Here is a 13,277-nt window from a genome sequence, read left to right as displayed (position 1 = left end):
ATATCGTTTTTTCATTGCGATAATATTAAAATCGTTGAATGATATATTTAAATGCGATGGTTACATATTCTCTTTATAATTTGCTTATCAATGATATGAAACAATGATTGTGTCAGTAGTCAATATGAGAGAAATGAGGTTGACTTAGATTAGCTAGAACTAGCTAGAAATGAATATCATATGGGAGAGAATTTATTAAAATTATTAAGATGGTGCAAGAAAAGTTTGTCATAGTCATTAAATAAACTTGAAAATGAAATTGCATAAACTCGAAGCTATTTTTATTAATTCCAATATAAGTATATTATTCTCTATTTAGAAAAAAAACATTTTTAAATATCTTTTTAAAGAATTTCGATCCTACATTCGATGTCTATTTAACTCAAAATTTAATAAAAAATTTAATGTAAAGAAAACGACGAAGCTTCTGCACTAGCCTAATAATTGATTTCATATGAATCTATTTAAAATATTTCGTAGATAGTTGAGATAAAGAGGTGCAATCTTTCCGGAGGAAATATTTCTATATTTAATAACTATATAAAGAGAATATATTCGATTTTGAATAGTTGAGTATGTATTGGATCATTAATTGGCAAATACCCTTAAAAATGCGGCCTATACCTTAAATAATCTTTATAATAATCTTTATAAGTAGTGTAGAAAACGTTTCTCATTTTATATCGTAATGCAATAGTGCGATTTTTACGTTCCTTAAGAAACAGAGTAAATATTATATATCCAATGAGGATATCACAATGCGAAATGACGATAAAAATATAAAGAGATAATCGATATACTTGTAACATAAGAGATATATAAGCGCGTGCGTCAATAGGCGCGTTAATTGTTATATTTTATAATAACTTTTAAAAAATTTATCGTAACTTTACTCGTAGAATATCGTAGATCAATGTTTATGCGCATATTGTACGCACCTAACTTAAGAAAAGTCTACTTATGCAAATATAATCTCTTAAATCGTGCGTATGCGATCAACCTCATATTCATGGAAAACGCATTTATAATATTCGATGCATTTAATGCCAGGCATTTAAATGTTCTTCCTGCATAAAAGGAAGGAAAATACTCCAATGTATGTAGGAACAAATGCTGTAATTGTAATCTCTTATACTTACCATCGCGCTATTTTTATGCTTTTACGCATTCGTGGTTGGAAAGCAGGATATATCGTATATATAAAAAAGCAACATATAATAAAAAGAGTTTTATTAACTCTCATGTAATTGCACGTAAATTCGACTTACAATTTCATACTTTAAAAGAACTTAATACTTTCTGAATCAAGAAAGCAATGTATCGTGCAGTTAGATAATGCGTATGTTACCTAATCTGATATCCTGAGATCTAAAAAAAAACATTACGCAAACGTCTTGAACAATATGTACAATAGATTGCCGGCTTATGTACTTAGTGCCAGATAAAAATCTCAATTTATATGTTCTTTTTGTGGTAATAGTAATAAAAGATAATCAAGTGGCAGCATGTTCATATTCATGTGTGAGCACGTTTCTCTTCGTAATGCGTTAGATTGAACGGAGGAGAAGATGGTTTTTCAGTGCCACATGTGAGTTTTGATATTAAATTAATTTGTATATCGCTCTAAGCTTTCTATCCGAAAATGGTACCAATAAACGGAATTTGCCTTACTCATCCAAAAAGTGATATACTGTTACATTATTTATTCCTCGCGAATGTGTTCCCTAAAATCTTTCTTGGAAAATCACGTTTCCATCAACGTCATGAGAGAAAAACAAATCATGACAAATTGAATTAGTATCATGCGAAATAAATCATAGAAAGAGACGTAAGGAAGTGGCCTTTTCTGTAACAACCGTTTCCGACGCGTGAGCATCATCAGCCGTTTCGTTCTCTTTAATCCTAACAGAACATCTCTGCTGGAAATAATGGTGTCTCTTCGCGCGTGTCACCTGCAGCATATCCATGCCCGACACAGGACAGTTTCTGAATTACAGATACACAGTAAAGACTCGGAGTTCACGTGTTATATACTTGATTTAGTAACAAGAATGAGATGTGTTTCGCCCGCGGAATAACGTATAATAATAAGTAATATTATATCCAAATATGTTTGTGCGCGGCGCGTTTTGCGCTCTGTATACCATAATATTTTTCCTTAACGTTATCGTAGCGGAATGGGTAGACATGCCACAATTCTCGGATGAAACAAAGATTTATAGGTAAATTAGTTACATCACTTAATTCTCTGGATCACTCTAGATTAATATCACTTGTATACTCTTTAAGGATACCTTCTGTACAGCACAATCAGTTTTATAAATTCAGACGAGGCGACACGGATAACATTAATTTTCCCAGTAATCAACGAAATGGTAGCCAAACTTATCATCGGGTCAAAGCCACGTATGCGATGCATAATAGGACGGAAATTAAGAAGATAAATTCTGTCTCGGTATCAACAACGCCGGTGAATCTGTTTCCTGATCAAATCACCGACAATTTCGCAAATATCGGTACAACAGTTCGCACTGCAACAATCACTGATACTGTAACAGAGGTAACGGAAAGACGTTCACGGGATAAAGAACTGAAATTAAACAAACCATGTATAAACAAAATAATTTATTTTTTGACATTGTAAATATTTTAAATGTTTTAGAATAAATTAAACAAAGAACGACTTAACAAGAATAATATGATGTCATCAACAAAAGATACAATGGTTAACACACTTACGACTCAACCGCCACCAAATACCGAACAAAAAATGTCGCAAGATAAATATGACAACGACACATCGAAGCGGGATGATGGTATATTCCAATACTTGCCCATAGACATACTCAAAAATGTTCACCATACTTTGCAATCACAACCAACATCAGTCGAAGGAAAACTTTATTTTCTTAAAACGATCGAGAAAACATTGATGTCAGAGATAGGTAAAATTTGCCCGCATATTTCCTCCGCACGTTATTGAAAGTTTTTATATATTATACTCATCAACAGAATCTCGCCTTACTACTACTATGGCACCAAGTCGCAAAATAAGAGGTGTCGAGTATTATGGGCACGATGATCACGAAGATCATTCTTTAGGATTCCCTTCGATAGAAGGCACACTGATGGCCATATCATTTCTCACGTTTGCAGTTTATCTTGTTCGATTAGTCATGGTAAGGAATATTCCTCGAAACATTGATCTCCCTGATTAGAATTATTAGTAATTATAAAATTGCACTCTACTGTCTTTGATGTATATATTACTGAAGAAAAATCATTGCAGCTTCTCCTCCGGAATATTAATACGCCTACGACCACTACAACCGCCGCTACAGTGTTTCTTGGCAAACGAAAACGATCCATTGATTTCGACAACGACACCGCTAGGATACTTAATAACATTAATAGTTTCGTTCCTGATCTTTAAAATGTAATACAAAATAGTATATTATTGGTGGTAGGAATAACTGGAAAATGAATGATTCTATATGAAAAAATATGTCAAAAATATATGACAAAATTTTTTCATACGAAGCTTTATATATTTTCGAGAAAATCAATTTTAAAATTAAAAATGAGAGATTTGAAAACTTTATACATATATGTATGTACGTAGAAAAAGGTTAAAAATTATGTGAACTTGAATAAATGGCGATTTCTCGAATTTCAATCAACAAAAGCTTTGTATGAAAAAATTGGATATCTTTTATCTGAGTTTTTTTTCATGTAAGATTATTTTTTTCCCGATTGTGCCACCAATAATATACCCTGCATGTCTCGTGAAAGCGGAATGTATTATCGATGTATCGACACATATATCTCACAGTTAAAATCGAATTATTCTTATTAATTTAATGCTATTATTAATACACTGAAAAAAAATTTATTTAATTAACTAAACACATTTAGTTGTTTGCAGATTCGGTTAATTCAAATTTTATTTAATTGAATTTAACCATAGTCTGTTTAACATTGAACAATTTGTTAGTCAGACTGTGTACCAAATTCATTGTTTCATGATAAACTGTTATAACTTAGCTTGTACATCCATCGATGATGTTGAAATAATTGAAGGAAACGCATCGACGTAGATTTCCGTTGGATGACGTAATGGTAATTCGAGCAATGCTCCGATGAGATACGTCAATTTTACTTTATCCGTTCGATACGTATTGGTATATTTCTGATATGCGATGATACCTTGCGATAACAAGCTAGACCATGCTATGTTATATAGATCAAGAGATAAACAGTAGGGATGTTGACATCTGTCTTTAGTCTCGAATATTAATCTTTCCACTTCTTTCTGCGTTTCGACAAGAATTGTCCGATCCGTGAGTTCGACTGACGTTCTTTCCGTCCACTAAAGAGGGAAGAAGTATAATGTTTAATGTATTGTCTCTTATTAGAGTTAGTTTCGTTTAGATAAATTTTTCTTACCTCAGATAATAAGATACATGTTACGTACATAACATCTATGAATGGTAATATAATGTTATGCAAGATGGAAAACAATTTGGTATTATTTCCTATAAAAATTAAATCATTCACTGTATGCAAGCAGTTCTGTGATATCAATACATTTAACGACTTTTCCCATTCTATTTTAATTAAAGCTTTATCTTCAATCGGTCGCATCGCGAATTCTGTGCTGAATAATCTTCTTAACAATTCATACCGTTCCAAAGCTACTTCTGCAAATAAAATAGAAAAATTGATAAAAGAACTATAAGAAAAATAAATAAAGTAATCTTTTCCAATCTGTTATACTTGCATGGAAAGAAAACAATAATTACTTTTTTATATTTTACTATTACATCAGTAATTAAATAAAACATTATTGCTGTTAATGTTTACAATCATTACCAGTTTCAATGCCATTCTCTCCTATCGTTGCAGTTATAAAAACTATTTCCGTTAAAAAAGCCAAAGTCGGATTACTATAAATAGCAATATTAATGGCAGGTACCGCTATTTGTAAAGTCTGTTCAGACAGAGGATATCCTTTAATATTTGAATAATTTAATTGTTTCATTCTTTTATGCCTTTGTTTGATTTTTAATGTGTTTGATGAATCAAGTACTATTAACTCATCATGAGGTTTTAAAGATTCCAATATTTCCTGTTTGATCATATCGTTATCAGTACTGCAACAAATTACGTATACATAATGTAGAATTCTGAAGATATATATATTAACAGATATTTATGTCTATAGCTAACTAAAATAGGCAAGATTAAAAACTAAGAATGGATAATGTTGCACATGCAGATTAATTACAACTCCAAACTATATATTGTACAAAGTTTAATACTTACGTTTCAGTTCCATACATTAAGGCTTTCAATGATTTAATAACAAAACTCTTAAACCATTGATAGTCTTGGATTAATAAATCGAGTGTATATGGTTCTTTCGGTTTCGTTTGAATTTTTTCATTGAAGAGCAAAGCTATAATATTGATCGGCATAAGTACAGTATTCTTCTTGTGTGATTCTATTATAAGATAAGCTATATTCTCCACAACTGATGATGGAATTTTGAAGGAAGGTTGTAAAATTTTTTTTTGTCGATATGCCTTATCCACGAATTGATTGGCGGATATTGGCTCCCCGATGTTAAAGAAAATGCGTCCATGAGAAAAAGGTTTCTGTAGAATGGAGAGTGACCGAAAAAGTCGAGCCGTACTTTCTTTCGGCTTCGGGACTCCTAGCATTTCATAAACAAATAATAATTCTTCTGGTGGACGTTCATAATTGATACTCATAGGTACAAAATATATGTCGGGCACATCGCCTTGAAGCAAACTTTCTATAATGATGGATAAAAGACCTGTGAAAGATTGATATGAGATTTCAATATCTATTCTTTTTCATAATTTCAGATTATTTAAAAATCTTTTCTTATCTACCATATTTCGGTATCGTACTCTTCTGACTACGACTCCGTGTACCCTCAATAAAAAATTCTATCGCCCTATCGCTGTGACTAACAATAGTGTTAACATATGATCGAAAAATTTGCTTGTATAATAAATCATTTGAAAAACTACGTCTTATATAAAATGCTCCAGTTTTTCGCAGTAGTTCTCCCACTATTTTCATATTATAAAAATCCATGCCAGCTGCAATATTCGGCAGTGCCATGTCGTAAGAAAAGAGAATATATGACAACAAAATAAAATCCAAGTAACTTCTATGTGATGGAACATAGATATACTGTGCTTGAGATATTTGTGTTTCCTTTTTTAAGTTAGAAAGCATGATTTCATTTATATAAATCTGCGAGAACATTCTCTTCATAGCTTTCGTAATAAAAATACCTGAAATTATCAAATATATTATAAAACATTTAGCAAGAAACAAATGTGCTAATATTCATCAATCATTGAAATACAATTTTATTAGAAATACAATTTTATTTTATCTTCCTGAGGCAAAAAATACAAAACATTATTTAATAAAACATTATAGTCTCTCTAACTACAATTCTTAAAAAAAACATTAGAAGATAAAATAAGTATGTAGTACATGGAATTAGAAAACAATATTTATCAAAATATATACCTATCCAACGAACAGTCGCCAAATCTGCTTTACTAGCCATCTCGTTTATCATAGCACGGGCATTATTCTCAACATCTTTAACTCCAACACCTGTAGTCTTTGCTATTGTATCGATGGCAGCTTTGACTTGTTTGTCCTGCAAAACAGCTTGCATAATCCTCTCCCTGTCATAGACTGAATCTGGTGGCAACATATGCGGTAATGCTGGATCCATAGGCCGTGTCGCCCACAAAAAGTCACAATCCCTTCGTCTATCCTCAAGCATATCGACAAACTTAGTGTTACGCTCCATCTCCAGATTTATCAACGAGATACCTCGCAAATTTGTTATTCAGTGCACTTCAATATTTGAATAAGTCAAGACTTATAAATCAAATCCTAATTAGCTTGATGACTATGTCACTTTTATAAATATATCGAAAGCTTCCGACTGTCAGATTCATTTCAAATCATGTGACACAAAACTTCTTATATAAGATATCGCAAGTAGATATCTCTTATACAATGTTTTGTAAACAAAAACAGTAAGATAAATTCAAAGTTTCGAACAGTCGATTAAACAAACGAAGAAATAGTTTCGGAAAATCACATGTGCAAATTAGTGTTACAAATTGAAGCTGAGAGAAGTTGTTCTTTTTTTTTCTTCTGTCACACCTGTTTTTTTGGAGCCATAGATATTATCCTTCATTAGCTGTCATTAAATCATCACCATCTTGAAATTTCTCGGTGCACTGCAATCATGCTTTCCTATTTAATATCTGCATTTAGAATGAGACAAATAATCGAATTAGATATTAGAGAGAAAAGGAGGAATACAGGATAAATACAGTACAAAGCAAAGAGAAAAGACGATTTCACTACGAGGAATAGCTGGAACAAACCCAATATCTATTTTTTCTAGATGCTCAAATTGTACCAAAACCGGTGAAATACAGATTCACCGGCGGCAGTCAAGCTTAGAAAACAAATTCGGCACGGTGCAGGATGTGTCATATGTTGCATTATTACATTCGCATGATTCAATAAACAATCTGGAATCCCCCAGAGTTTATCCTTGACGTTGTGTAGCACTGCAGTGTGTTAGACACGATACAGGAGCAACAGGGACATGCACGAAGTTAGGCGCATAAAGACAGGTATGTGCCATCATTTTATGAGTCTGTTCCTTTTCTCCCAACCCATTTAAAGGTGTGTTCAAATTTCCACTTGGATGCTCCCTAGGTGTAATGTTATTCTTGTCTAATGTTCGATAAACAATAAGAATGATAACTAGGATAATTATATAATTATATAATAAAAATGAATATCTGAACTCAGTATAAGTGAACAGCATAAGTGAACATTTTTAAAATTTTTTATATAATTCTTTATATAATTTTTCGGAATTGTTTTATAAGTTTCAGAATTCTTCAAAATTTTATAATTTTTTCGAAAATTTCTCAAATATTTTTTATACTAATTGGAACTTTAAAAGTTCTGAGAAAATCTTTTTTAGAATTTTTCATATGAATTCTGAAATCCCGGAAAAAAATATTGTTTTATATTTAATTATTATAAAATTATATAAAATTTTATATATAATTGTATATAATTATATATATTTTTATACATAATATATATAAAATTATATATAATTTTATATATAAAACATAATTATATATAAAACATTTTGTCCTTAAGATTTCTCATTCTATAATTTTCGAAGAAAACTTATAAAATTCAAAAAATTTAAGGTACTTTTATTTCAATTATAAAATCAAATTCTCTTTAAAAAAATAGTATGAGAATTTTTTTTCTCAGAATGTTTACTGCATATGAAAAGAAGTAGAATATATTCGAGCGTTGTACAGAAAAAAAAAGAGAGCACGATACAGGTGCAAAAAGAACTGCAAATAAAACTCGGAAAAAAGAGAGCAAAATATAGATGCAAATAGGGCTACAAATAAAACAAACAAGTTTTGTATTGCAGACCTCTTGAATGTTGACAACACTGCTTGCCTCAATAGAATTTTTAAATTATGTCAAACGCATTCGTTTTTACATCCATCCAAATTAGTCAGAAATGATAATGGAATCGACATCGAATCGATGTTGATTCGACGTCAATTTAATGCTTTCGACATCGAATCGATGTCGATTCCATTTCTGACTGAGTAGATAAACCAACGATTATTTTTAAACAAAAAAATATATACACGAAAGGAAGAAAAATTTCTCATGAAGCAACAAAATACGTTGGAAGGAAAGATAAAAAAAATTATATATTTTTGTTTAAACTTTAAAAACATTACAGAAAAGGTAATTCGACCAAAACCGTTAATTTGATCGGCATATTATAGCAATATTATTTTTTAACACTAATAATAAAATAATCAATTAATTTGTTATGTTTATTTCTATCAAACTAATCGAAAATAACTAAATTAAAGTAAATATGGATGTTATAATTTTGCATTCGATATAAATGTAAAACAAGACACAGTATATATTACACATTACATATAATAGTTATACATATATATATTGTTGAGTGCAAAATTATTATATTATATATTATATATATGTTATATTATATATAAGTAATGTCGACTGATTTAATGTAGATTAATTTTAATTTTCGTTCAATTTACTCTTTATATTTTCTAATTCTTAGAACCTGAACTAGGAAATAAAAATTGTAAAGTTAAACTGCAGAATTAAAATTATTCTATATTGATAGAAATGGGTATTAGAAAATCAAATTTGAAATCGAAGAAAAATGAACTGTGCGGCATCATGTTAATAAATTAAAGTATTATCACAGATACTATATTGTACTATATTGATTTCATCTTATACAAATATATCTGCGATATCATAAAGGATCGACGATGCGACGAGTCTTCGTTTTTGCTTCAGATGACGAATAAATCTGATATAATTGGAGATAATAACGGATAACTAGCTAGAATAAAGTTTTTTATTACACTGTAACAGCATACACGATTTTTCCTGCATCGCAGGTAGTTTTTTCCTTCTTTATTACTTCGACAATATCAAGGCGTTCCAATAGATCAGTTAGACTATCATGTTGTCAAATCTAATTTACAGTTATTTTTAAAAATTCATATCGTCGTTTTACGGAAAGGTGTATAGAGCGTTCCCAGTTTCCTTCCAGCAATTATGTTCCAATAATTGTTTAAGAAAATTTATTAAATCAAAGATGTAAGTTATAAGAAGCCTCGCCTTCCTCCTCTAAGGAAGCTATTTTATGATTGGTAAAAATTACGTCATAGAACCATTTTTCAGATTTATTAGTTAACTTTTATTATTTTTATTAAATCTCGCAAACGATTTTAATTATATGACAAAAATAATACGAAGTTCCCTCCAAAATGAACTTTGATCTAATAATTTTTCTGAACAGTTATCAAATCATATTAAAACTTCACATTATGTATAGTCTTTAGTCCATTCTTCAATATGCACTTGTTTCCTATGCGACAACTGTTCACACGATTCAATTTCATTGCTATTATGGCCTCCAATCTCTCAATTATCAGTTAGCGATGATAAGTTTCATTAAAAAAGTAAAATTGTGTTTTGATTTTATATCTGTTTCATCAGATTGCTCTTCTAGTTGGTGTTTCAGATGAGTTGACTGTTAGAAAAAAAGAGTATAAAAACACTAATTCATTGATTAATAAAATAAAAAGTTAAGATTATGAAAGCATCATTAATCATTATCGATCCAATCATGTACGTATACACTTACTATAAAAAGATATGCGCATAGGTAACATATGCAAAGTGTTACACAAATATAAAATACATTATAGTAGTATGCAGGCTTAGAAGCAATGGCTTGTCTTTTATTCTCTTTGTACTTTCAGCAGCAGCAAATGCGTCAATTGTTCCGTATGTCTCTTAGTACTTATTGTGCTGAGACTTATTTTAGGCGAAAAGGCTCGAGTTACGTGGTTTAGAAAAAACGCAAATAAAAACGAAATAATTTCTGACATCATAAAAATTGATTAAAAGTAAAAATTTGATTAAAAGTATTTCGCATTCGATGGGAAACACTTTTGGAGTAAAAACAGACCTTAGAATAGGGTATCGTTAAGAATGATTAGGATAGTTTACGAGAAGTGTGATCAAGAAACATAGTCATCAATCGTATTAAAATAGCAGCATAGCATCATTTTTCTTGGCATTTTTTTCGATTATTTTCTACGTATGCGTTATTGCGCACGCAGTAACATATATAAATCTTTCGCGAGGATAAGTATATAAAATATTTAGATTACATGTGAATTTGTCTCTCTTGAATTTATCTCTTTTTGTCATGTCTCGCAATTTACGATTTACCACTGCGAACTTTAAGACCTTAAAATTAAATTTATTTAATTTTAAGATCGGAGATAACATCTGATCTTAATTGCCGAAATCGTGTCGTTTATAATTATACAAATTCCTTGTATTATATCTAGTTTTCGTTCGGCGCATTTTTAATTACTTCATTCTTATTGTTACGAGAGAGCCATAATTAAGCGAAACAAAAGTTTTATCTTTCATATAGACCTCCTTATAAATAGCAAAATGAACGGAATTAAAACATTCTTGCTTGCTGTAAATGGTGAGATTTGTGTTAAATCCGAATTACTCCTTAATATTATTAATGTCACAGTTGAAACAAGCAAGCAAAGTTGTTTGTAGAAATTCATAGCAGTAGTTTCGCCGTATTTCCAATAGGTAACATTATATCTGTCGATTATTTTGCAATGTTACTAATAAACCATTAATCCAATTTCTGGAATGTAAATTGCTAGTCTGATAGATTCTTATCAAATTTTTCTATTACCATTTCATAAATAGTTCTATATTTCTGCTTGTGCTAAAAACTTTTAAAATTTGATTAACAGGCATTTCGTATGGCGTAATAAAAATCTCTGTTTTTCGTCTACATTTACTTAAATGAAATTCACATTTTTTTGTAACGTTTTTTTGTTATTTGTTATTGTACAAAGCATGTTCATTCATCCTTATTTAAATTAAAATTTAACATTTATATGACTTCAAAAATATTTATAAAATTGTTTTATAATATCAACTTATTTTGTGAAAATGTCGTGTATGAAAAGATTTAAAGAGAAAACAAAAAATCTATATTACATCTCATACTTGTGATTTATGTAATGTGTAAATAAATAAATAAATAAATTTATCTCTTTGAATCTAATGTTTCACAGCAAGAGTAAATAATTCATGATGACATTAAATAATTATTTAATATTATGCACTGTATAAATGAGATTGAAGAGATTTAAGATTGATTTCTTATCTGATGAAGTTCGTTTAAACTTTACACTGTCTCTTATAACAATAACAACAACAATAACAATGAGTACAATAATTACAATAACTGCTATTTCTTATAAATATTATTTCGTTTAAAAGACATTATTATTGATTTGCGTGTAAGGAACATAGATTACGGTGAAGTTTGACATAAAATATGTCGAACGTATCCGCGGCAATTTGATTCTTCAATACCAAGTGAAGAAGCATTTGTAGATAAGCGAAAACATTGTCGAACGATTAATCGTATATACACTATCAGTGTACTTCACTTAAATTAAATTAAGCGTTCAGAAGATCATTACAAGATAGAGCGATAAGTTTTATCTTTGGGCCCTGAACCTAGTACCTATGCTTAGCACTTCGAGACTTTTGTCCTTTGATTACACATTGCGAGTTAAGAAGTATAGCCAGTATGAATATTCGCATATGTAACAAAATCTTAGTAACTCGTACTCGTTTAAAAATCTTCTCATTAAAAATCTTTCTCATTAATTCGTATTTTATTATATTCCTGCTCTGCTTTAATTATTTATATAGGTATTATAACTATTAAAAAATTTTATTTTTCTATAATAAAAAGTTTATCCCTTAATTCTTATATATAATAACTATGTATGTGTTTTGAATTCAATAGAGATCTTGTTTTTTTTTAGCCGAGCTCCTTGTAACTTTTTTCTTTTCCTCCATAAAAACATGAAGAAAAAAAGAGAAATAAATTTAAAAATAATAAGATAAATTTAAAACAAATAAACTTCATGTATATTAGTTACGGCATGTGTCTGTTTACTAATTGTAAAAAAACCAGAACACATAGTTATCTAACATCGTACAATTCTTAGCTTCAAATTTTAAAAATGAAATCAATATTCTTATAAGAATTCAAGATCGAAAATTAGATTGCCAATTTTATAAGAATGAATAAATAGAAAAATGTCCAAATTATCAAAATAAAAGCAAGTGAATATTTTGATAAAGTTATCTTTTTATGAGATGTCAGAAAAACTTATCCTAATTTTAAAAATATGTTTTTATAAATATGCATTGAAAACTTGATAATTTGGCTAGTTTCAATCAATCTATATATGCAAATGAATTTTGATTAACCTCACATTTTATAATATTTTAGAAGATTCAGGGAGGTCAGTTTTGTTTACAAGAGACGATATTGGAGCACTTATATCGATAAATGATATCGTTGCGTTCTAATAATTAAGAAAAAATGGATTTTGTTTATAAACATTTGACAGTATTCTTCATACTTTGCATATGAAAAAATCGATTAATAAATCGATAATTTTCGAAATATTTTTATATAATTAATAATCGGATTTTATATATATATATATATATATATATATATATAT

The 13,277-nt window shown here is 29.5% G+C and overlaps 2 protein-coding genes across 2 annotated transcripts; one reads left to right on the top strand and one right to left on the bottom strand.

Moving 5' to 3' along the window:
• Positions 1 to 2,109: 2,109 nt before the first annotated feature.
• Positions 2,110 to 3,433, top strand: LOC105617459. Its single transcript, XM_012199016.1, is given in 5 exon segments — positions 2,110 to 2,222; positions 2,290 to 2,560; positions 2,663 to 2,979; positions 2,981 to 3,179; positions 3,290 to 3,433. Coding segments are annotated over 5 exon segments (1,044 nt in total).
• Positions 3,434 to 3,873: 440 nt separating this feature from the next.
• On the bottom strand, positions 3,874 to 6,865 carry LOC105617458 (dihydroxyacetone phosphate acyltransferase). Its single transcript, XM_012199015.1, has 6 exons — positions 6,574 to 6,865; positions 5,919 to 6,329; positions 5,326 to 5,839; positions 4,873 to 5,153; positions 4,447 to 4,700; positions 3,874 to 4,369 (listed from the first exon to the last, which is right to left on the bottom strand). Exons 1-6 carry the CDS (start codon positions 6,863 to 6,865, stop codon positions 4,034 to 4,036), a joined length of 2,088 nt encoding a protein of 695 aa, XP_012054405.1. The 3' UTR covers positions 3,874 to 4,033.
• Positions 6,866 to 13,277: the final 6,412 nt, after the last annotated feature.

Source organism: Atta cephalotes (genome assembly GCF_000143395.1).
Source record: "Atta cephalotes unplaced genomic scaffold scaffold00013, whole genome shotgun sequence".
In the NCBI taxonomy this organism is placed as follows: domain Eukaryota; kingdom Metazoa; phylum Arthropoda; class Insecta; order Hymenoptera; family Formicidae; genus Atta; species Atta cephalotes.
Note: the sequence above shows the minus strand (reverse complement) of the source record. Positions and strands in the feature narration are given on the sequence as shown.